The sequence below is a fragment of the Oratosquilla oratoria genome, chromosome 2 (assembly GCF_046742065.1).
Source record: "Oratosquilla oratoria isolate Oo_2021 chromosome 2, ASM4674206v1, whole genome shotgun sequence".
Classification (NCBI taxonomy): domain Eukaryota; kingdom Metazoa; phylum Arthropoda; class Malacostraca; order Stomatopoda; family Squillidae; genus Oratosquilla; species Oratosquilla oratoria.
Window position 1 is genome coordinate 43,287,144 of NC_134778.1, and position 26,670 is coordinate 43,313,813.

The window sequence follows — 26,670 nt, forward strand, 5'->3', positions numbered from 1 at the left end:
AAGCAAAGAGAATTGCAGGGTTCATCAGAGGAACCTTTATTTCCTTGGATGAAGAAATTCTAGTTCCTCTACGCAGCTCTAATCAGACCACACCTGGAGTTTGCAAACCAAATATGGGCACCGTATTTATTGAAGGACATAGAAGCTATAGCTATAGAAGGAGTGCGGAAGAGAGCAATTAGTTGGTACCAAAAGTGACCGAAGGGGCTGTTCTGCCTTCCGTTGGTAATAGGCCGTCTTTTAAATTTTGGTAGCGGCTCACAGTCAGGTCCCGGTGTCTGACTATACTCGTTGCATCGAGAAATGGCCGTTAGGGCGGAACATTGTGAGTCCCCTGTGTTGCCACATATAATTATTTTATAATTTTATTTTATTTTATATTTTTATAATGTTGCCACGTATAATTATATTATATTTTTTTGTCACACACCACCACTGAGGTAAAAATCAAAGCAATGTTTTCTATACAAAGGTTTCGTTTCCTCGAGTCATAGACATGGCATATGAGCAAGAGAGAGCGACGATGCCGCTACATATATTCTCTGGCCCCGCCCCCTTCACACTGCATTCAGTGTGAGCCGTGCGGGCCGTGCTATCTGTGGAGATGTGGCAACACCGGGAAATCTCCTAACCCCGCCTTAGCGGTCACTTCTCGTTGCGCTGACTATAGTCTTCTGATTGGCCGCCTTCCCTTTGGCTATGGGTCAGTTGCGAGGCCTGGTGAGTGAGCGCGCTTCCGCTCGCGTTGGTGATGTCATCAGTCCCGGCCCGGTCTGCATGGGAGAGGGGTTTCTCAAACGCGGTCGGTGTTGGCGGATGGAGTGCCGCTACTACACCGGCGCAAGGTGATATGATTGAAACATTTAAGATCCTAACAGTAATAGAAATGTATGATCCGGAAGTGGGTCAATATATTTTTGTACTATGGGAAAATGGCAGAACCTGAGGACATCATATGAAATATTGAAGAATAGAACAAGGTTGAATAAAAAGAAGAACTCATTTTGTAATATAGTGGTAAATAATTGGGATGCATTACCACAGTATGTGATAGACTCAAAATCAGTTATTATATTTGAGTGTAATCTAGATAAAGCATGGGGTAAATAAGATTTATTATATAATTACAGAGCTAAAATTCAGTAGAACAATCTTATTCAAATTCATATCACTACCACCACTTATTAAGTTTAAAGTCTAGAACTGGATACATAGGCCTGAGCTTGGCCTCTTCCACAGAACTACTTTGAGAATTACATTTAGGCTAGGCATAGATTGTGGTCGGTATGGGGTACAGAAGGCTACATATCTCGATTAATCCCTTCATTACCAAAGTTATCTATTTTTTTTCTATTAACTGTCACTAAGTCATTCTATTCAGCTACATATTATCCTGACACACCTCAATAAGGAATGTATTGATAATGGTTCATACACACCAGGGAGATTAAATCTGAAAAAAGTATACAACAGTTTATAATTACTATACGACAGGTTATTGTGATCCAGATCATGTTTGTTTACAATTTCGGAGACTGGCTTTCGCTTGTTTAGAATTTGTGTGTACTGTACAACCCGGTAATTACATTTTGTGCTCAATTTTACAGAATATTTGTGCAGAGTGACGAAAAATAGGGGAAGTAATATTGTGATATATTAATGACATTTCTTTTCAGTCTTTAATTGACGAATAAGAATGTGATGCAAATTGTGTGTCAAGAGCTTCAGATAATATTCAATTGTTTTATACACCACATCTTTCAGATATTGTGTATGGTAATGATCTTGATAGATTAATGAAACTAGTAAAGAATAGTTCAAATTCATGTGTACATTGATTTGGCCATTTGTACAAATAACAAAGTCATGGACATGGAGTAATCCCCTTTGATTATGTCTGAAAGAGATTTTATGGAATTCACAAACAGTCGTGCTCGTGTGATAGCCAGTTATGAATAACGAGTAATTTAGCTTTCCAACATTCCCTGAATTATTTTTCTACTGCTTACCTATTTCAGTTTAATCAGAGGTCAAGAGACTATCTAGTATATGGCTCCCATCTCTTGATACATCCTAAGTGTGAAGTTCATATTCTAATATGTTTCACCAATTTGTATGATTATAATTAATTTTGGTAAATCTTTAGTTTCGACCATGGGAGGAATATAGCAATAGAAAATTAAATATTAATTTTGTAAATTAAAATGTATCAGTGTAATATGCAATTTTGTGTGCGGAAATGAAAAAAAAGGTGCTAAAACAGATTTCTTGAGTAACGAAGTCGTGTACGATGAATGGTACGCCATGTTTGTTATGGTAGATGCCGACGTTGAAGAAATGAAAGGATGATAAATTCGTCTAAGGTAAACTAAACTAAACTAAAGTAACCTAACCTAACCTGTGTTTAATAAATCATTACCTGCAAATTAGATGTCATCCGGCTCGTCCTCGTTGTCGTCGTCGTGAGAGACGTTGGTGGGCTTTTCAACCACTCTCTCAGCTTGCGGAGTATACAAATTAATATTTAATTTTCTATTGCTATATTCCTCCCATGGACATGGTCGAAACTAAAGATTTACCGGTTAGGTTAGTTTAGTTTAGTTTAGTTTACCTTAGACGAATTTATCATCCTTTCATTTCTTCGACGTTGGGATCTACCATAACAAACATGGCGTCCCGATCCTATGCTACCGACTTCGTTCATTAGCATATTTAGCTTGTAGCAAGGTATTTTTATTTTCATTTCTGCACACAAAATTGCATATTACGTTGATACATTTTAATTTACAAAATTAATATTTAATTTTCTATTGCTATATTCCTCCCATGGTCGAAACTAAAGATTTACCTTAACTTTATTTCCAACTTTCTGCATCATTAACCCCTTCCATACGGTGCCCCATACGTAGGCGGCATGAGGAGCAAGTGGATACGCGAGGCTGCCATATCGGCGTCTTGATTATATTTATTGTAGTTGCCCCTGCGTAATGACATACTCTCTAAACTGTCTTCATCACATTTTCTATGGTTATCAAAATTCACGGGTGAAAGAGAGAACGATCGATATAAGCAGTGACTATATTTTATGATGCAAGTTACGACACATCGTATGTCTGGCAGCTAATGCTGCCCGCAAGATTTTGGCCCGTACTGAAGAGGTTAATGATAATGTTAGGCATTGCTAAAGAAGTGCAGGTGTTATTTTAGTTGTGCACACCTACATGCTATAGCATTAGAAAATGATTAATTTTGTAAATTATAATATTCACTCCTTCCAGTGAATATGTATTATAATTTATAAAATTAATAGGAGTGGAAGGAGTGAATATGAGGGGTCGTCCTAGAATGAGATGGATGGATGGGGTAAAAGGGGCTTTACAAAAGAGAGGAATGTCTGTAGAGGAAGGATGGGAGAGGATAGAAGATAGGGGTGAATGGAGAAGGGTTGTGTATAGATGAGGCTGTGATGCATGAGGGGTAGTGGGTGGGGGATGGGGGGTGAGGAAGTATGAGAAAAAAATTTACACAGCCTGAAGGGATTTCTCCCTGTCTTCTCCTTTCCTGCATGAGGGGATGGAGAGGGGGGTCGCCGAATTTATGAAGCGGCCTTGCTGTGGATGTGCTGTGTCTTGCGACACTGCTTCTGACCCAGGGCAGTGGACAGGATGCAGGGATGACCTGTCATCCAGGAGGTGCCAAGATAGGAGGGAGGGAGGGGAGTGGAATATATGGGAAATGAAATGGGTGGGAGTGGTTTCTATGCCTTTTTCTTTTTGGCTAAACCATGCCCCCCCCCCCCCGTATAAGGGGAAAAAATCCTTTGGTATATGTATGTATGTATGTATGTATGATACATGAATGTAAAATGTGACTTTCTTGGCGGAAATAACTACAACCTTGCAACAAGTAAATTTACTAATTAATGAAGCTGCTAGGATATGGTCCAGATGCCATGCCAGTCCAGTGACTATCAGACGATGGCTTTCATATTGAAGACCGGGTGTTCTCCAACTCCAGGTGACATTAATAAATGCTGTTACAAAGACAATAGGGTTTCCTTGAATATTATGAGAGAACACAGGGTTCTGCAGTCATCTGGTAATTGCCTGAGGTATAATGATAATAACCAGGCCATCAGCATCCTTGATGATGACGACGGCTCAGATTATCTTTAGAATTTGAGGTACTGAATTACTAAATATAGGTTAGGTAAGGTCAGGTTGGAATAGACTAATTTATCATCCTTTCATTTCTTTGACGTTAGTATCTTTTAAAAAAATATATACATGGCATATCATTCAACTGCCACGACTTCCTTTGTTAGTAAGTAGGTTTTAGCAAATTTTTTGTTATTGATTAATGCCAAGAAAATTGCATAACGTCGATCTATTATAATTTACAAAATTAATTTTCTATTGTTATATCACATAGGTGTGTACAACCAAAAATTTACCGAAATGCACACCAATGCAATGTATCATTACAAAATTGAATGTTAATTTGGTGAATTAAAGTACGTCAACGTAATACATATTTTTCTTGGTGAAAATCAATAGCAAAATACTTTGTTAAAAGCTAAATATTACTGAATGGAGCTTGACACGAGCTTCAAGATTCCATGTTTGTGTCGTTTGTTCAGTCCCATCAGTGTCAGTTTGATGATGGCGATGGCTGCCTAATGCATACCTAAGTGATATATCAATACAATATATTAAATATTAATTTTATAGAGTAATTACATAAAAAAATCATTAACTGACATCAAAACCTGCTGTCAATATCCATGATGATGATGATGACCCCAGTAACTGCTAGGATTACTAAATGTATACCCCATAGGAGGTTAAGTTAGACTAATTTATTATACTTTAATTTCTTCAACTTCCAAATCTATCAAAACAAACATGGCATCTTGAAGCTCATGTAGAACTCTTGAGTTATTGCGGTATTATTTTAGTTGTGCACACCTACGCGATATAGCATTAGAAAATTAGATAAATGAAAAACAAAAAAAACTTGCTACAAGCAAATTTACTAACAAACGAAGCTGCTATGATATGGTATGGACACCATGCCAGTCCAGTCACTATCAGACGACAGCTTTCGCATTGTGGACCGAGTGTTCTCCAACTCAAGGTGACGTTAATAAGCACTGTTACAAAGACAATATGGCTTCCTTGGACTTAATGAGAGAACACGGGGTTGTGCTGTCATCAGTTAATTGCCTGAGGTACAATAATAATCAGGCTGTCAGCATCCATGAAGATGACAACAACCCGGATGATCTTTAGAATTTGAGATACCGAATTACTAAACATTGGTTAGGTTACATAGGTTAGAACAGACTAATTTATCATCCTTTAATTTCTTCGACCTCTGCACCTATCAAAACAAACATGGTGTATCATTCAACCGCTGTGACTTTGTTCGTTAGAAAATACAATTGAGCAACTTTTTTGTTATTGATTTCCGCAAAGAAAATCACATTACGTTGATCTATTATAATTTACAAAATTAATCACTAATTTTCTATTGCTATATCAAATGGGTGTGCACAACTAAAATTTTACCGTTATTGCTATTGTATTGCTTTTAGTTACTTTCTTTTGTTATCGATTCCTGCCCATAAGAATGTAGATTATGTTGATGTATTATAATCTATGAAATTACAGTACCCTGATGGGGTTATTGGGGGAGGTTAGGGAGTGGTCAGTAGTGAATGATATTTTGTCGCAGCCAGACGGGATTTCTCCCTATCTTCTTTTTTTCTGCATAAGGGGACAGAAAGGTGGGGGTTGCCAATTAAATGAAGTGCCCTTGCTGTGGATGTGGTGTGTCTTGCTGGATTGTCCATGACTCAGGGTAATGGGGAGGTGCAGGGATAACCCGTCATCCAGGAGGACCCAAGAAAAGAGGGAGGGAAGGGTGGTGAATGGGAATGGAGTGGGTTTGGATGAAATGGGTGGGAGTGGAATTATGCCTTTTGACTTTGGCTACCTTCATCATAAGGGAGAAAAAGCTCTCTGTATATGTATATGTACTTTAAGTGGAATATTGGTGCATTGGTTTAATATGTGTATATTTCCATAACATAAAATTTCAATGCATTATTTTGTTTTACTCATGTTGTGATTATTTGTTGTTGAAAAGGCTAGTATCATTGATATTTACATATAACAAAGTGCTTATACATTCATATACCAAAGTTTTTTCCCATTATAAGAGAGGTAGTCAAAAAACAAAGGCATAAAATCCACTCCCACCCATTCCATCCCCACATACTCCACTCTCATCCACCCCCTCCCTCCTTCTTACCTTAACTCCTCCTGGATGACGGGTCATCCCTGCATCTCACCCATCGCCCTGGGTCAGAAGCATTGTTATAAGACAGCACATCCATAGCAAGGCTGCTTCATTAAATCGGCAACCCCCCATCTCTGTCCCCTTTCGCAGAAAAAAAGAAGACTGTGAGAAACCCCTTCTGGCTGCAACAATTTATTTTTCACACATACTCCCTCAACCCCCATCCCCCACCCACTCCACCTCATGCATCACAGCATCATCCATACACAACCATTCTCCATTCACCTCTATCTTCTGTCTTCTCCCATCCTTCCTCAACAGACATTCCCCTCTTTCCTTATTCCCCTTTTACCCCATCCATCCATCTCATCCTTGGTCACCCCCTCATGTTCACTCCTTCCACCTCTGCCTTCCACACCTCTTTTACTAATCTTTCTTCACTCATTCTTCCCATGTGTCCAAACCATCCCAATACTCTTTCATCAACCCTATCTCCCAACTCCCTTCCCAATCCTGTTCTCCTCCTCACCTCCTCATTTTTCACTCTATCCCGCCAAATCCCTATCATATTTCTCAGGCACTTCATCTCAAACACATTCAAACTCCTCCTCTCTTCCTCTTCTATGTTCCATGTTTCTGCCCCATACAATGCTGTCAGTGCAATCACTCCTTCCTACAACCTCCTCTTAGTATCCATTCATAGATGTCTGTTTCTCATTACACTTTTTAATCCCCCAAGGCATTTACTTGCTTCTCTCAATCTACATTCTGCCTCCATATCCACTCCTCCCTTTCCTTCCACATTCACACCCAAGTATCTAAAACTATCCACTTACTCCTGTCTCTTCCCCTTAATACTCACCTCCAGTCTGCTGCCACTTTTTCCCCTTGTACATCTTATCACCTTTCTTTTACCCACATTAATCTTACATTTTTAAAAATTTACCCTCAATAATATGTTGAATATCCTTCCAATTATTTTCACAGAAGTGTTTAATTGAATGATGGGGGAATAAACAATTCTCCTACTGTATTACTGCTTTCTGCCACATACCAGTGTGCACTAATCAGGTTTCTCAACCTCTGCAATGAGGTTATGAAAGAACAAATTTGGGAGGGAGGCTTCAGGCCCCTCAGCCCCTCCAGGATCTGCTATGGGTATTCTGAGATCTGAGGCAATACATTTATTTGATCTGCAACCATATTACATATATTTTTAATTTGTTGTAAGTTCTGTGCATATTTTCTTATTAGCTAAAGATATGAGGCACTAAGGAATCAGGTATGTAGTATGTTTGATTTAATTTAGTAGGAGGAATTACAACCATTTAAAAGACTCATCACTTTTATCTATATTCATTATTATAAATATTTGACTAAATTTTTCTCTTAATTTTGCAGGAATAGCTATCCCAACAAACCACCATCATGGATAATATGTTACCATCTCCGGAGTACAGCATACCCAGTATTGGGACTCCATTACCACATCCTGGTGAAGAAGACATGATATTACCATCAGCGCAGCAACAGCAACAACAGTCAGCACAGCAACAACAGCAGCAGCAACAACAGCATCAGCAACAGCAGCAACAGCATCAACAGCAACAGCAACCACAGCAACAACAACAGACCCAACAACAACAGACCCAGCAACAACAGACACAGCAAGCATTTGGCAGTGGATTTACTCCTCACAGTCTGATGCAGCCTCACACTCCAGTAAGAACATTCAAGTGCCATGGTAGTGGTAATTATGAGGGAAAACGTATAACATTGTTAACTGAGAGTTTTATAATCTAGGACTGAGCATAAGTGTTTGGTAAGGATACTAGTAGCATTGGTCAGATTATATTTCTCTAAGCATTAAATTCTCTTAAATCATACAACAGTGATTTTGAAACATTGACTTATTTTTTTTTTTTTTTGTATGTTGCATACATATTTATTTGTAATATTAAAGAAAAAATAGTTAGTCAATTTAATTTCAAATCACTGTTAGCTGCATGGTTTAAGAGAGTTTAATGCGTAGGGAAATATAATCTGACCAATGCTGCTAGTATCCTTGCCAAAGACCCATAATAATTAGTCTTAAAAGATGATAAAATTCTTAGTTACATTGTAAACTGAAGATGAACATTAAGGAGATGATTCTCCTGTACATCAGTTGTGCAGGCACCCATCATTGGTACCTTATATTGTCCCTATTATCAGTGGAATATTGCTATCTTAAACTCTCATGAAAATAATTTGTCTGTGGTTATTATAATTTTCTGTGACTGGGAACCGTGTTTATTCTTTTTAAAATATTTATAACAGATTACTATTTTACCATCTTTGTCATTTGAACCCATCAGAACATGTTGTCTCCTGCCCCTGGCGGTCCTGGTGGAAGTGTGGGGATGTTTGGCTCGGCCACAGGACCATCAACACCAGCAACTGGTAACCCCATGACACCTAGTGACCTATATATTATCCCACAACTACAGTGAGTTCATACATATATGTATATGTGTATATGTAGCCTACATTTTTTCTTATCACTCAGAACCACTCAGGTTTGCATCCTTAACATATATTTCAAATGAAAACCCTGAATCTTACAGACCAATCTCACTACTGTCCATCATATTAAACTTGATGGAAAAATTAATCTATCTATATAGCAAGGGCTTCTTTTCCCTTATATCGTAATGCAGACAGCCACAGAAATGCTATAGCTGTACCTCAACTTGCTCAACACCTGGTTCACTACAGACTGAATCAAAATAGTCCCAACCAAATCCACAACCACACTTCTTACCAATTGGACAGCAGAACACAAATACATACCACTCCTCTTTATCAATAACACCCTCACCACACACACACACACACACACACTCGCCCAAGATTCTTAGCCTAACATAGGATACATACATGTTACAAACAACACATCACAAACTTAAAGACAAAATGCACATTGTTATGGCTTGCTTAGGTGGGCCGAACTACTACAGGACTTGGGAGTAGTGGCCAGGGCTATACAGGGTGGAAACCGATTGTTTATGAAGGCATGCTGCAGCCGTAACAAAGTACATTCATAGATGTAGTGGCTCTCGGATTGAACCTTACACACATAAAGGCAAGTCGAGAAGTCTAATACCATGAAAACATTTAATATGCACCATCAATACAAATAAATATATCCCAAGGGATGACATCAGACATATTATAAAAAGAAATACAATGGAACTAGAAACTTATAAATAATTTAAACACAAGAGAAATGTTTCCAATCACAAAAATACATGTAAGGAAGGCAGATATAAAAGGGAGAGGGGGGATTCCACTTCTACCTAGTAAAAGTTGGTTAATACTCAATTTAGTTGTAGATGGAACGAGGCTTGTCCTGGGGGAGGCTGGTGGTTTAGGAGCAGGTAGAAGGGCTGGAATGATGTCAACGCAAGGATTGTGAGACCTGGAAGAAGCCACTGGTCTGGGATTGTGGAGTGGCTTTTCGAAGGTGGTGGCCGCCTATTAGTGAGTGGAGTGGGTGAAGCTATGACGTGGACCTTGTCAGCTTCGAGTCTGGCTCGAAAACAGGTCCAAACCAACAAGTTTATAAGATAAAAGAGACAAGCTTATAAGAAATATAAGTGCTCGGGTGCATCTAATGACTATGAAAGTTATGTATCAATACAGAGAGATTTAAAAAAGACAATAAGAAAAAGAAAATGACAATACGAAATGAATATCGCTGATAAATCCAAAGAGAATCCCAAAGAATTCTATAGTTACATTAGAGATAAAAAGGTTGTTAGGAATCACATTGGTCCACTATTATCTACTGACGGTCAACTTGAATATTCAAATGAAGGAATGTGTAATATCTGAAAACAATTATTTTAGCTCGGTATTCGTAAACGAAACACCTCAAAGTGAATTCCAAACTGAAACCTGTGAAAAGTCTAGGGTAAACTTACTATGGTAAATATAACAAAAGAAAAAATTAAAAGGTGTATAGATAAACTCAAAGTTAATAAAACACCAGGGCCTGACGGTTGGCATCCAAGAATCTTAACCTCTTCAGTATGGTTCAAAATCTCGCGGGCAGCATTAGCTGCCAGACGTACGATGTGTCGTAATAATACTCGCATCATAAAATATAGTCACCGCTTATATCGATCGTTCTCTCTTTCACCTGTGAATTTTGATAACCATAGAAAATGTGACGAAGACAGTTTAGAGAGTATGTCATTACGCAGGGGCAATTACAATAAATACAATCAAGATGCCGATATGGCAGCCTTGTGTATCCACTTGCTCCTCATGCCGCCTACGTATGGGGCACCGTATGGAAGGGGTTAAAGGAAATGAAAAATGAGATTGTTGTTCCATTAGAAATTATTTTTAAGAAATCCATCATATCCAGAGATGTCCCAAGAGAATGGAAGCTAGCCAATGTTACTCCCATATTAAAAAAAGGTGACAAAAAGAAGTCAAATAACTATAGGCCTATAAGTTTGACTTCAATCGTAGGAAAAATAATGGAAACTATCATCAGAGATGCTATCGAACATCATTTAGAAAGTAACCGTTTGATAAATGATAGCCAGCATGGTTTCAGATGGAAACGTTCTTGCATGACTAACTTACTCGAATTCTACAACACAGTTATCTCGAATTATGACAAAAGAAACAATATAGATTTAATATATCTAGACTTTGCAAAAGCTTTTGATACCGTCCCACACGAAAGACTACTTATTAAATTAGCTTTACACGGAATAAGTGGTAGCCTATTAGGTTGGACTAGTAATTGGTTGAATGGTCGAAAACAGAGTTGTTTTAAATGGAAAAACTTCTGGATGGAAAAATGTTGCAAGTGGAGTTCCTCAGGGTTCCGTTCTTGGACCACTTCTATTCATAGTATATATAAATGATATAGACCATGGACTAAAATCTACTGTTTCCAAATTTGCTGATGATACAAAACTGTGCGGAGTGGCAAATGATCACTCAAACCAATTAGATATTCAAGAAGATTTAGATAAATTACAGCAATGGTCTGAAAAGTGGCTAATGAAATTTAACACAAGTAAATGCAAGGTAATGCACATAGGTAAAAATAATAGTAAGTACGATTACAAGTTATTTGGAAATTCGTTAACAAAAGTGGATAGTGAAAAAGATCTCGGCGTAATTATCAGTAACGACCTCAAATCATCCAAGCAGTGTATTTCAGCCTCTGAGAAAGCAAATAAGATTCTGGGACTCATTGCGCGATCTTTTGATTTCAAAAGTCCATCACTCATTAACAAGCTATATAAATCATTAGTTCGTCCATATTTGGAATATGCTGTTTCCGTATGGTCACTGAATCTCATTAAAGACATTGATAGACTGGAAAAAGTACAATGGCGAGCCACAAAACTGATTCCAAATATAAAAAATAAATCATACGAAAATTGACTAAAACATATGAATCTGTTTTCCCTAAAAAAGCATAGACTCAGAGGTGACTTGATACAGGTCTTTAAGATTTTAAAGGGAATTGACAACATCAAAAGTGACCAAATTTTCACATAGAGAATCAGACAAGAAACAATAGTCTCAAACTGTCCGGAAATAGATTCAATTTGGAAGTGGGTAGAAACAACTTTGCCAACCATGTAGTTAATGAATGGAATAAACTTCCTGCACAGGTAGTGCAATGTAGTTCAGTTCGAAGCTTTAAGAATCATTTAGATAAACACCTAAGCAAGATGCTGTAATGATTATAATTTATTTTATATTATTTGTTTTTGTTTTGTTATCATTTGTCTGTTTGATTTTCATTTATTATTAGTTATATGTCAATTTATTATTATTTACTATTTACCTGTTTGTTTATTATTTAACTATACCTATGCATTTATTTATGTATTTTATTTGTTATTTACATTATTATAGTTTTTATTTATTATTTTATTATTATGATTTTTTTTTCGCATCCGACCTAGATATGGACCAAAAGGTCTCCTGTCGGCATGCTCCGCCTTTTTAATCCTTTGTAACCCATTGAAGCTGGTAGTAAGTTATTGACTTGGATGGGGGTGGGAGTGGGGGGTGGTGGGGTTGATAGGTCGTTTACAAGAGCCTATCTATAGTCGTGGTTTCGGGGTTGACAGAAGAAAATGACGGTGGTGACCAGTGACTATAACAACACCTAGGCTTAACATGCTTATATCAGTTGCAGGTACAACATTCAGACAAAACAAAGAAACTAATACTACAATATATATACTAACAGTGCATACGCTCAGTGATTAATTATGTGAGGATTGCATGGGCCTCTAATCTCACTGAGACACATCTAAACACTATTCAGACCATACAAAACAAAGCCCTAAAGCAGTGTTTCTCAAACTTTTTTACACTAGGGCACGCCTATGAAAATTGGGGCGCACCTATGAATTAACAAAACTTTGGGGCGCATCATTGATTCTATCCCAAAAAAAGGAACTAGTTCATTACAAACTCCCACAAATCATGTAAAACGAAAATATAGAAAATAAACAGAAAGTATTAAAATATCTGGATTGTCATTCAATAATCAGTTGAGAGAGAGGGAGGAGGGGGGATCAGAAATGACTTATTTAAATCCCCTAGGAAAGAAAAAGGGAAAGGGTTATTCATGCCATTGGTTCTTAAAGAGTAAGGAATTTACCTTTCAGTTCAAAATATCAAATGGCAAAGAGTTGACGCTGATTATTAAACCACATTTTGACCTGAGAGACACACAAACACTTGCCACAGCCTCCAACACAGCATACCCACTACACTACATGGTAAAACATCCACACATGCCAAGAAACATCAAAATAACACTGACGTACTTATATCACACACAGATACTCTCTTCTCATTTAGATTTTGCCTTTCTGCCTCACTCAAATTCCAAATCTCTGTCCCCTACAGGTACAGCACAATCTTCTCTTTGCATCCATCTCCAGATACCAATTTCTCATGACGCTTTTCATTCCCTCAGTCTACAGTTTATCTCCACCCCCAATCCTCCATTCTTTGCTAGATGTGACCCCAAATACTTAGAACTGTCCATTTCCTCTAACAGAGTAAGTGGATAAATTTAATTCTAACCTTTCTTCTTTAAGACTTACTTCCAGCTTACTGCCACCCTTGCCTTTTTTACATTTCATTGCCTTGCTTTTACTTACATTTACTTTCAACTTCCTCCTATTGTGTACCTTCCCAAACTCCATCACTGACTGCCTCAGACCCTCTTCTGGCCCAGCCACAAGTACAAGGTCATCAGCAAACAACAATTGGCTCACATCCCACTTCCCTCCAGTCTCTCTGTCTCTAATCCCCCGCCAATCACTCTCACATCAACTGCATGGGCCTCTAACCTCACTGACACACCATAACTCTCTGCAGACTGCAGAACAAAACCATAAAGACCAGGCTGCACAAATACAACATCTACAGACCATCAACACCATGAAATGAAAATCATCAAAGTCAAGGATCACTTTTACATGAAAGGCACACAAACACTTGCCACAGCCTCTACAAAGACAGCCCACCCACTACACCACATGGCAGAACACCCATGCATACCAAGAAACATCAAAACAACATCCAAATACCTACATCACACACATATACTCTCTACTCTTCCTCCATAACCACCAGATACCTGCCTCCAGAAGCATAACCATAATCATATCTCTCACTGTTCCATCAACAAACTGAAAGACATTACTACTGCATGCCAGACCCCCTGACATACATCCCTCTGAATCCTCTCTCTCCTTTGAGAGGACAGAGTCCACCTGGCCAGGCTGCGATGTGGCCACCATCCAGCCCTTCTATGTTACCAGAGGTGGATGGATATATCTGTCCAGGATGTAACACTTCACTCCATACTATTCAACACAAGGAAGACTGCATTGTACTGCATGCCAACAATGCAACATATACTCTATAAGGGATTTATGGGAAAACCCTGTTCCAGCCATCGTGTTCCTCAGGGAGACAGGACTGCTTAGCTAGACAGCCTAGGGAATGTCATCATCATCATCCTTATAAGGGAGGTAGCCAAATCAAAGGCATGCACCCATTCCCATCCATTTACTCCTATGCCCCACCCTTGTTTTTCCTCTTATCATAGATCCTCATGGATGAAGGGCCATCCCTGTTTCCTGCCTACTGTCTTGAGTCAGAAGCAAAGCAGCAAGATGCAACACATCTACAACAGGGCCACTTCATTTACATGGCGAATCCCCTCCCCATCCCCTCATGCAGAAAATAGAGAAGACAGGGAGAAATCCCTCATAAGTAACCTATCCTCCACCCCAAACCAATATGGATTCAAGGAAGGCCACTCCACCAGCACATTTCTCACAAGTTTTGGGGAGATTCAATAAGAAATCCTCTCCAGAAAGAACAATTATGGTTACAGGAGACGTAAATAAGGCATTTGATAAAAATTCTAAACACATCTATCAATAAACCAAGAGGCCTCTTCTCCCTTATAAGGGAGGTAACAAACATAACTAAGGACAACATGAAAACAACCACAACAGTATTCTAATCAAACATCAAGCATCCCATGGTGTATCTATAGAAAGGCAGATGCACCTATATCACAAAACAAGCACTCCTTCACAGACAGACAGATTCTTATAACATTATGAAACTAGTGAATATTTATAGGATTAACTGTTATGTGACATGGAAGAGAACTGTAATTTGTCATGTAATGTTTTACTGATTCTTATTTTTCCTCAGAAATATTGTTGCAACTGTAAACCTTGGCTGCAAGTTGGATTTAAAGAAAATTGCTCTCCATGCACGAAATGCAGAGTACAATCCTAAGCGATTTGCAGCTGTCATTATGCGTATCAGGGAACCAAGAACAACAGCACTCATATTTTCTTCTGGTAAGATGGTTTGTACGGGTGCCAAAAGTGAAGACCATTCCAGATTGGCTGCAAGAAAATATGCTAGAATTGTTCAAAAACTTGGATTCACCGTAAGTATAGTTTATACAATTTTAATGTCTTGTGCATTAAAAGTTGCATGTAATTTGTTTCTCCTTAGTTATCTTACCTGTTGCCCCAGGTTCTCTTGCAGGAGACCCACAGTTCATGTAACTCACTGATCACCATATTGGCCCATAAGTCACTTAAGGAAGAGATATTGTGTTGTTGTTAGGTTAAGGTTAAAGTAAGGGAATGAAGGATGAAGTGTTCAGTGCCTTTTGTGTGGTTATTGCATGAAAGGGAGTGTGATTATGTGGTCAGACCTCTTCTGCAATGGTATTGTTCTAAAAATGGATGGTGGTCTGAATGCAGTCATCAGTCCTTTTAGAGTTGAGATTTTACTCTAATGTAGATGAATATTGTGTGGCTCTGGTTCATAGAGGCTCCCCAAAAACAGTCTCTAAAGTATTGACTGTATGTCACTATGTCGTCAGTACAGTACCGTAGCTTAGGATACATTAAAGGGAAGAAATGCAAATTAGAATTAAGTCTTCCTGTCCTATTTTGTAAATGTAGCATTTTTCTTGATTCTTTGGTTAGTATTTATGCTACTTTTACAACATGTATTTGGCCATATCTTGAGCCCAACATCTTGGGTTTTTATTAAGTTATGAAAGATATGAAAGAGTATTGGGATGGTTTGGACACGTGGAAAGAATGAGTGAAGAAAGATTAATAAAAGAGGTGTGGAAGGAGTGAACATGAGGGGGTGACCAAGGATGAGATGGATGGATGGGGTAAAATGTGCATTGGGAAAGAGGGGAATGTCTGTTAAGGAAGGATGGGAGAGGACAGAAGATAGGGGTGAATGGAGAATAATTGTGTATGGATGATGCTGTGATGCATGGGAGTGGGTTGGGGATGGGGTGAATAGGGGAAGTGTGAATGATATTTTGATGCAGCCTGAAGGGATTTCTCTCCGTCTTCTCCATTTCTGCATGAGGGGATGGAGGTGGGGGGTCGCCGATTAAATGAAACGGCCTTGCTGTGGATGTGTTTCTGACCCAGCGCAATGGGCAGGATGCAGGGATGACCTGTCATCTAGAAGGAGCCAAGATCAGAAGGAGGGATGGAGGGGGGTGAATGGGGATGGATTTTATGCCTTTTTTTGGGGGCTACCTCCCTTGTCTACTAACTAATAAAAAATTAATTTCAAAACCGTGATCGACCACCGGCGGTACATGGTAATTCTGTGACACTTTTTAAAAATGTTACATGCCATGGACTCCTAGACCTTCGAAGACTCCTAGACCTTCGAGAACTCCTAGACCTTCGAGAACTCCTAGACCTTCGAGGAATCCTAGACCTTCGAGGACCCCTAGACCTTTGAGGATTCCTAGACCTTCGAGGACTCCTAGACCTTCGAGGATTCCTAGACCTTCGAGGACTCCTAGACCTTCGAGGATTCCTAGACCTTCGAGGACTCCTAGACCTTCGAGAACTCCTAGACCTTCGAGGACTCCTAGACCTTCGAGGACTCCTAGACCTTCGAGGACCCCTAGACCTTCGAGGACTCCTAGACCTTCGAGGACTCCTAGACCTTCGAGGATTCCTAGACCTTCGAGGACCCCCTAGACCTTCGAGGACCCCTAGACCTTCGAAGACCCCTAGACCTTCGAGGACCCCTAGACCTTCGAGGAATCCTTGACCTCCGAGGACCCCTAGACCTTCGAGGACCCCTAGACCTTCGAGGACTCCTAGACCTTCGAGGACCCCTAGACCTTCGAGGACCCCTAGACCTTCGAGGACCCCTAGACCTTCGAGGACTCCTATACCTTCTAGGACCCCTAGACCTTTGAGGACCCCTAGACCTTTGAGGAGCCCTAGACCTTCCACAACTCCTAGACCTTCCACAACTCCTAGACCTTCCACAACTCCTAGACCCTCGAGGACTCCTAGACCTTCGAGGACTCCTAGACCTTCGAGAACTCCTAGACCTTCGAGAACTCCTAGATCTTCGAGAACTCCTAGACCTTCGAGAACTTCTAGACCTTCGATAACTCCTAGACCTTCGATAACTCCTAGACCTTCTAGAACTCCTAGGCCCTCGAGAACTCCTAGACCTTTCACAACTGGAAGATTATAATGATAGTAATAATAGTAATAATGATAGTAATAACAGTAATAATAATAGTAGTGATAATAATAGTAGTAATAATAATAGTAGTAATAATAATAGTAGTAATAATAATAGTAGTAGTAATAATAACAGTAGTAATAATAATAGTAATGATAATTATCTATCTATATATACACTCACTATCCAAGTTAAGACCTGTGCGACTTACGTCCACCCGTACTTACGACCACATTCAGCAGATGCCTACATGCAAATATTATGAGTTTACTGGTTTACTGTACGTTTGCACGTGGCGTCCAGCATCCCGTACGACAGTTACGGCAGCACAGCACAGCACAGCATCTCACCAAGGTTGCGCTGTCTGCCATAATTATGGTATTTCTACCATAATTTAGTGTGTGTCTACCATTTACCATACGATGTCTACCATATACCATAATTTTACTGGAATTGATATTATACCGTATTTCGATTTCCAGTTCCCACCGATAATTAATCAGGGCAGGTGGGAATGGTCAGAAAGGGCAGTTTTACCAGATCGGTGATACACACTTCCCCGAAAGCCAAGACAGAGAGTCGGTTTACAGTAGTCCTGCATTCGTACTTTTCATTCTGGTTAGAAAGCTGTAGTGTACGAACATGGATACAAAAAGCTTTAACCCAAGTCTATGATATTCCTGGAGTTCTGAAGTATAATATCTTATATTCAATAAGACAATATATCTCACTGTACTATTCCATGCATAAAATATTTATTTGATAAAATAACGTTATGCTATAATTATCGTTCTTTTCTTACGAAGAGAGACCGAACGTTTTCACATGGGAGACGACGATTGAGCCCAGTGCATAGAAGCGAATCTTGTACTTGTTTTCATGTACATTTGAGGGAATTATTTTAAATGTTATTAAGCCTTTATTACTTCAACCTCTTTTTATTAATTATGCCTCGACCAGCGGATACCAACGGATCCCCCATGGTGCCTCGCCAGACCTACTGCCTGATCTTTCCCTCGACCGTACACACGAAGAAAGTGTAGATGACGTGCAACCAAAAAGTGGATTTTTTTTTTTTACATGCATATTTTATATTTTTTATATTTTGTATCTTTGTGTTAATTTGTATTTTCGGTCTCTAATAAGAATCCTGTGTAATATATTTTCTTTACCCTATCCTATTAATTTATTATTATTAATTTATTATCTAGTATAACAATCTAAGAGTATTGGATATTTTGCATACACTTAGAATGTTCTACAATGAGGCCACAAACGAAACATTTGAGCTGGATTTACGCTCTGCATCATATGTCCTTGAGTATACACCTCGAATGTATACGGTCCGAGTTACGACCGTTTCGACTTACGACCGGTTGGTCGGAACCGATCTAGGTCGTAACTCGGATAGTGAGTGTATATTATATATATCTACTAACTAATAAAAAATTCCTTTTGAATGTTCTCTTGGACACTGTTCGATCAAAGGAAAAGATAGCGTTAGCTGTTGCTTCCTCTGGAATTGCTGCAACATACACATACATACATACAATCGCACGTACATAAATAATATTGAAGAAAAGTACAGAAAATAGAACTGCTAAAATTCGTAGGTCCTCTTTTCATCAGGCGTTTCATTAATATTAATCTTGCTGTTTTCATATCACTATTTTTACCAACGAAGCCTCATCTCTTCTCGCATGCGAATCTTAAGCGTTGATGACGTCATGTCGCTTCTCTCTGACCATAAGATGCTGGGCTGGAGAATTAGCAGGTACGTTTAGCCTCAACACAAATCGATTCATCTTTTGTCGAGTATTGAAGGTGTATTTTTGCTTATGGTAAGTTTTCGTATCACTATTTTTACCAACGAAGCCTCATTTCTTCTCGCATGCCATAGAAAACGAATCTTAAGCGTTGATGACGTCATGTCGCTTCTCTCTGACCATAAGATGCCGGGCTGGAGAATTACCAGGTACGTTTAGCCTCAACACGAATCGATTTATCTTTTGTCGAGTATTGAAGGTGTATTTTTGCTTATGGTAATTCTGTGACACGTGCAGCGCTACCTCATGTAAAGCTTTGCTCCATACCTTTGGCGAATTACCGTGGGTGTGTAAGATGTCAGACGACGCAGCAGCTAGGAAGAAGCGCCAACATAATTTTTGGAAGTGGGTGACTGATACGAAGAATGTATCTAAAAATGAGGTATCAAAGGACCTTAAAACACTAAACACATTAAGGGCAGAGCATAGCAAAAACTTTCCGGACCTTTATGGTACCAAAAAGTCCTTTTCTCTTAATGAATCCGTGAAGGAGTTTCATCGTAAGATATTGAAGTTAAATATCACAATACGAGAATCCGATGATTTTACGTATTGTGATGAAATGTTTGATGGTTTGCCATTATTTGATGGTGAAATAGAGGATAGTGTTTCTGGTAATTTTCTGAAGCACTATTTAGCGGGCTACAAGAGCTTTACGAAAAATGGAGGTGTGTCTAATCACAGAACTTATCAGATGCATTATTTGGACATGCTTTTCAAGAACTTCAAGCGAATTGAACGGAAAAATAAGTACACTATACGAAAAGACAAAGAAGAGGTATATAAAAAAGTGTTGCTGAAACAAAAGGAAGAAGAGAGGATACAGAATGAGAAAAAGGAACAAATAAAAAGATTGAGAAAAAAGGAAATGCGAAAGAGGAAAATGGAAGAAACAGCCAAGCAGAAAGCGGTGAGGAAACTAAAAGTTAGTACAGGTGTATAGAGAATGAAGGGTTGTTGAGAAAGTTAAACAACGAAGAATTGAAACTTTTAAGTGAGGATAGAGAAGAGCGACGATTGAAACAAAAAGAGGACAGTGAAAAAACTGTAATGGATGATTTCGATATGGGGGAACTTGAAGGAACTACACGTAACGAATCAAAAGTTAAACCTCACGATATCGGAAAACTTGGTGACTTCAAATGTAAATTCTGTCAGGCATTGTTATGGAAAAAAGAACCCAAGACTCTATGTTGTAATTCTGGGCAAGTGCCTCCCATTAACCCTTCAGTTATTGAAGATGGAGATATACTTCAACTTTATGAGGGTAAAACGGAGCTTTCTGAACGGTTTTTGAATAACATAGCGGGTTTTAATTTAATGTTTTCCTTTACGTCTTTATGTACATCAGGAAGATTAGAAAATGATGCAGAGAAAGCTATGTGTTATAAGATCCAAGGAAGAATATACCACAAAATAGGGTATTTGAAACCCGAACGTCTTCAAGCATCTTTTGGATTATTTAAAAATGAAAGGGATGTTTTTTGGAAAAAGAAAACCAACTGTTTTCTGGATCTTTATTTCTATCATGATGTCGACCAACAAATCAAATTCAGAGCTAGCAAAATAACGAATGCGTCTCATTTATCGAAAAGGGACAGAACCGATAATCCAGCAACTATATTTCTTGCAAAATGCTATGCGATCACGTATGTTTTTTGCACTTTGGAGGGGAAGAACTTTAGCACAGCAACTACGGTATTGTAAATCTTTGGCTAAATGATCAGAAATACATCTTACAGACACATCATGCAGCAGTGCAGGGTTATTTTCTTTCAGTTTTCGAGCTGTGAGCGTTGGATCTTTATCTAACTGCCTCCTAATAACCGTAGAAGTACGATTTGATATCTTCCTTGGCCGACCAGAGCGATGCTTTGGAGTAGGAATGATGTTACTTCCTCCGTCTCGAAATTTCTTGGTCTACTTTTGCACTTGACGCACTCCAATTCCCACACGAGTAGCAATATCTTTACACTTATAACCCTCCTTATAGAGGGTTATGATTGTAACAACTGTGTCTCTTCCCAGCTCTTTACCACTTCCCATTACGGAGATATCAAGGCACAAAAACAGAGACCACCGCAAAAAATAGACTACTCCCCGTGAGAGATGTTTAGAAACTGACTCCATGTGACATCGAGTGCGCCTAAACAGAGTTGCTAAGTGTGCGTATTGTCTCGGCTAAATACGGGTACAAACGCTAGCATTGAAAAATAACGAAAAGTTTGGGCGGAAAGTTGTATTTTTCGCATGTTTTGAGTTTAGCTGAAAGTTGGGGAGCCTATAATTTTGCACCCAAACTTTTCGCGGCCACTGTAGACCATAAAATATCAATTGCATACTACATTGCCACAATGATATGCAGCCAATACTCCAGATGGGGTATGTATGAAATATTAAAACCAGACAACATGAGAAGCAATAGTAATACATACTTGTATACATATACCAGTGGCTTTTTACTCCTTACAGAGGAGGTAGCCAAAGTCAAAGACATAAACCCACTCCCACCCATTTCATCCCCACAATACTCCACTCCCATTCACCACCCCTCCCTCCCTCTTGTCTTGGCTCCTCCTGGATAATAGGTCATCCCTGCATCTTGCTCACTGCCTTGGGTCAGAAGCAATGTAGCAAAACACAGCACATCCACAGTAAGGCTGCTTCATGTAATCAGCAACCCCTCTCTCCATCCCCTCATGCAGAAAAAGAGAATACAGTGAGAAATCCCTTTTTTTTAGGGGGGGGGCTGCATCCAAATATCATTCACATATACTCCCTCACCCCCCCCCATCCCCCACCCACTACCTTCCATGCATCACAGCATCATCCATACACAACCATTCTCCACTCACCCCTGTCTTCTGCCTTCTCCCTTCCTTCCTCAACATACATTTCCCCCTTTCCCAAAGCCCTTTTACCCATCCATTCATATCATTCTTGGTCAATTCCTCATGTTCACTCCTTCCACCTCTGCCTTCCACACCTCTTTTACTAATCTTTCTTGTCTCATTCTTTCCATGTATCCAAACCATCCCAATACTTTCATCAACCCTATCTCCCAACTCCCTTTCCACCCGTGTTCTCCTCCTCACCTCAATTCTCACTCTGTCCAGCCTAGTAACCCCTACCATACTTCTGTCCTCTCCCATCCTTTCTCAACAGACATTCCCCTCTTTCCCAATACCCCTTTTACCCCATTTATCCATGTCATACTTGGTCGACCCCTCATGTTCACTCCTTCCACCTCTGTCTTCCACACCTCTTTTACTAATCTTTCTTCACTCATTCTTTCCATGTGTCCAGACCATCCCAATCCTCTTTCATCAACCCTATCTCCCAACTCCCTTTCCACCCCTGTTCTTCTCACCCCATTTCTCACTCTGTCTAGTCTCAAACATATTTAAACTCTTCCTCTCTTATGTTTCATGTTTCTGCCCCATCGAGTGCTGTCAGTACAATCACTCCTTCAAATAATCCCCAAATAATTCCCAAATGTCTATTTCTCATTACACTTTTTAATCCCCCAAGGCATTTACTTCTCTCAGTCTATATTCTAACTCCACCTCCACTCCTCCCTTTCTCACCACATTTGCACCCAGGTATCTGAGGCTACCCACTTCCTCCAGTCCCTCTCCCTTGATACTCACTTCCAATTTGCTGCCATCCTCTCCCCTTACATATACATCTCATCACTTTACATTTACCCACATTTATCTTCAACTTCCTTCTTTTGCACACCTTACCAAACTCAGATACTAACTAACTTAATACCTCCTCTGATCCTGCTACAAGCACAGTGTCATCAGCGAACAACAGCTGGTTTCTCCCCCACCTTTCTCTATTCTCTTTAACCATCTCCAATCCCGGGCTTATTACCCTTGCATTTACCTCTCACACCACCCTATCCATGAATAAATTGAATAGGCAAGGTGACATAACATATCCCTGGTGAAGTCCTACCTTCTAACCATTCACTCTCTCCATGTCTAATTCTCACACAGGCTCTACTACTCTCATAAAAACTTGACTGCTCATAACAGCTTTCCTCCTTTCCCATATATCTGCAATACCTACCACAGTGCCTTCCTGTCTATCCTGTCATAAGCCTTTTCCAAATCCATAAAGGCCGAAAAAACATCCTTACCTTTTCCAAAAGCTTTCTCACATATCTGCATTATCGCAAAAATCTGATCCATGCAACCTTTACCTGTACTAAACCTACACTGTTCCTCATCAAATTACTCCATCTATTCCTCTCCTAATCCTCTCAATCAAAACCCTCCCATAAGCCTTCCCAACTACACATGCATGACTTACCCACGCCAGACACCTCAGAAATACAAATCTCTTCTTACGCAGACGACATAACAATCACATGCACACATCGTAACACAGACAAAGCTGCAGAAATAATCCAGCCTTACCTTGACACACTCAACACATGGTTCATCACAAACAGACTCAAAATAGCTCCAACCAAATCTACAGCAACACTTCTCACCAACTGGACAAAAGAACACAAATACATACCTCATCTCTACATCAACAACACTCTAATACCACACACAAACACACCGAAAATTCTTGGTGTAACATACGATACATCCATGTCTTTCAAACAACACCTCACAAACATAAAAAACAAATGCACACCTAGACTTAACGCACTTAAGTCAATCACTGGAACGACATTTGGACAAAACAAAGAAACTAATATAACAATATACAAACAATGTATACGCTCAGTGATGAATTATGCGAGTCCTGCATGGGCTCCTAATCTCAGTGAGACACACCACACCACCCTTCAAATCATACAAAACAAAGCCCTAAAAACAATTACAGGCTGCACAAATACATCACCTACAGACCATTTACACCATGAAACAAAAGTCCTCAAAGTCAAGGAACACCTCGACATGAGAGGCACACAAACACTTGCTGCAGCCACCACAAACACATCACACCCGTTACACTACATAGCAGAACACCCACACACACCAAGAAACATTAAAACTACACCCAAAGACCTTTATTACACAAAGATACTCTCTTCTCTTCCTCCACAACCACCAAATACCAGCCTCCGGAAACATATTCATAATCATATCACTCACCGCTCCATTAACACACTGAAAGACAACACACTGCTGCATGCCAGACCCCCTGATATCCACCCTTCTGAATCCTCTCTCCCACGTAAGGACAGAGTCCACTTGGCCAGACTGCGATGCGGTCACCACCCAGCACTTCTAAGCTACCAGAAGAGGCTGGACGACCGTGTTGTGAACAGCTGCCCAGGATGTAACACTTCACCCCATACCATACAACACATAATGGAAGACTGCATTATACACAATCATGCACGCAAACAACACAACATACACACTATAAAGGATTTGTGGGAAAACCCAGTCTCGGCTGTGGCCTTCCTTGGGGAGACGGGACTGCTCGGACAGACAGTCTAGGGAACGACAACAACAACAACTACACTCGGCAAATTGATCCCTCTGAAACTACTTCACTCACACTTGTCCCCTTTTCCCTTGTGAAGTGGAACTATATAGGCACTCCTCCAGTACTCTACCCTCATTTAAAGAAACATTACACAACCTCACCAGCTAGTCCACCATCACTGTACCTCCCTTTTTTAGAGAGACTGCATGACACCCATCTAACCCAGGTGCCTTACCTGCTTTCATAATTTTAATAACTGTTTTCACCTCATCTTTCTTTATTTCTCCTCCCTTTTCCTCATCACTGTCATTTTCTTGGCACTTCCCACTGAAACTACCTTTCCCTCCCTTTCTTCCTTCACATTTAGCAACTCCCTAAAATACTGCCTACCTTTCTCTTACTGCTGTATCTTCAATTATCATCTCTCCATGTGCACCTTTTACCTTTTCTTCTTTACTTGATTTCCCTCCTTTTCCTCTATTAATTTCCTTCCAAAATATCTCTGTATTACTTTAAAAAAAATTCTGTCACCCCATTTCACATCTGCTTTCCTCTTTGTCTCCTTTAGTTTATGCTTTAATTCTCCTCTCTTTTCTATGTACCTCTCATATGATTCTTTTGTTCTATTTTGTAACCATTTCTTCTATGCTTCATCATCCCACCACTCACTACCCTTTCTTCTATTTCCTCCCATCCTCCTTGTTCCACACACCATCTTTACACATTTTGTGACTCCTTGAAACATCCTCATTCCTTCTCCACTCCCACTCTTTTCTCAGCTTCTTCTTGTACTCCTTTTCTTTCTCATTTAAGCAGTTTACTCTAAGCACCTCCCTACCTTCTGTCCTATACTCTTTATCCATCTATTCTCCACTCTCAACTTACCTTCCACTAAAAAATGATCTGATATTCCCACACACTCTCCCCTTAGAACATTTACATCCAAAACTCTTCCTACTCTTCTCCTGGTTACCACTATATAGTCCATTGAAGACCTATCAACCACCCTTCCATCCACCACTCTCTCCCATGTGTACTTATGTTTGACTTTCTTCCTAAACACTGTATTTGCTATCATCAACTCTCTAGACATATCTCCACCATTATCTCTCCACTACAAATTTTTCCTGGAAGTCCACCCTTCCCAACCACTCTTTCTATTGATTCATCTCCTAGCATTGAGATCTCCCAATACCACTACATTGACATTTCTCCCTAAACCCTCAATGCACTCATTTAAATCTATCCAAAAAGCCTCCCTTTCCTCTACACTCTTTTTACTACCAGGCCCATATGCAGTTACAAAGACCCACAGCACAAAAAAGGAGATAAAGAAATTAGAAAGAATCCAAAGAGCAATGACAAAGATGGCACCAACACTTTCAAATTTGACATATGAACAAAGATTGTCCAAACTGGAACTACCAACCCTGGAACAAAGAAGAGAAAGAGGAGATCTACTGGCCATTTATAGAATCATGAAAGGCATGGAAGCCCTTGACAGAGAAGATTTATTAAAGTGGGACAAAAGAAAAACAAGAGGACATGAAAAGAAACTCAGGACAGTTATAGAAGAGATCTGGAAAAAAAAAATAATAGTTTCCCACACAAAGTGGTGGATGTCTGGAACAAATTGGACAGGACAACAGTGTGTGCAAAAATCATACAAGAATTTAAGAACAAACTAGATGCTGAAAGATGCAAAGATGGGTCACTATGAGCATAGCTCCCTTCCTGTGTAATACAACTAGGTAAATACATCTCCCTTCCCATTTTCACCTTCATCTTCATTAACCTTGAAGAAACCTCCTTCCATTCCACCACACATTTACCTATCACTTCACTTACTAGTATAGCCACCCCTTCTCTCTGTCCTCTCTTTACTTCTGACACCCTCCCAGCTACACAACCAAACTCAAACTTGCTCCTTCCTTTCATCTTAGCTTCACTCAGTGCCAACACATCCATCTTTCTT

General features: G+C 39.6%; 1 protein-coding gene across 3 annotated transcripts in view; it reads left to right on the top strand.

Moving 5' to 3' along the window:
* The first annotated feature begins 822 nt into the window (after positions 1-822).
* The window catches only part of Tbp (TATA binding protein), a 37,730-nt gene continuing 11,882 nt past the window's right edge, over positions 823-26,670 (top strand). The window contains exons 1-4 of one of the 3 annotated variants that reach the window (XM_076208055.1): positions 823-845; positions 7,705-8,025; positions 8,661-8,791; positions 15,079-15,322. In XM_076208055.1, coding sequence (XP_076064170.1) covers positions 7,732-8,025; positions 8,661-8,791; positions 15,079-15,322 — 669 coding nt within the window. In that variant the 5' untranslated portion in view covers positions 823-845; positions 7,705-7,731. Of the gene's footprint in view, positions 846-1,503; positions 1,579-7,704; positions 8,026-8,660; positions 8,792-15,078; positions 15,323-26,670 lie in introns of those variants that run through there. The other 2 variants (XM_076208047.1, XM_076208064.1) reach the window with 2 other exon arrangements.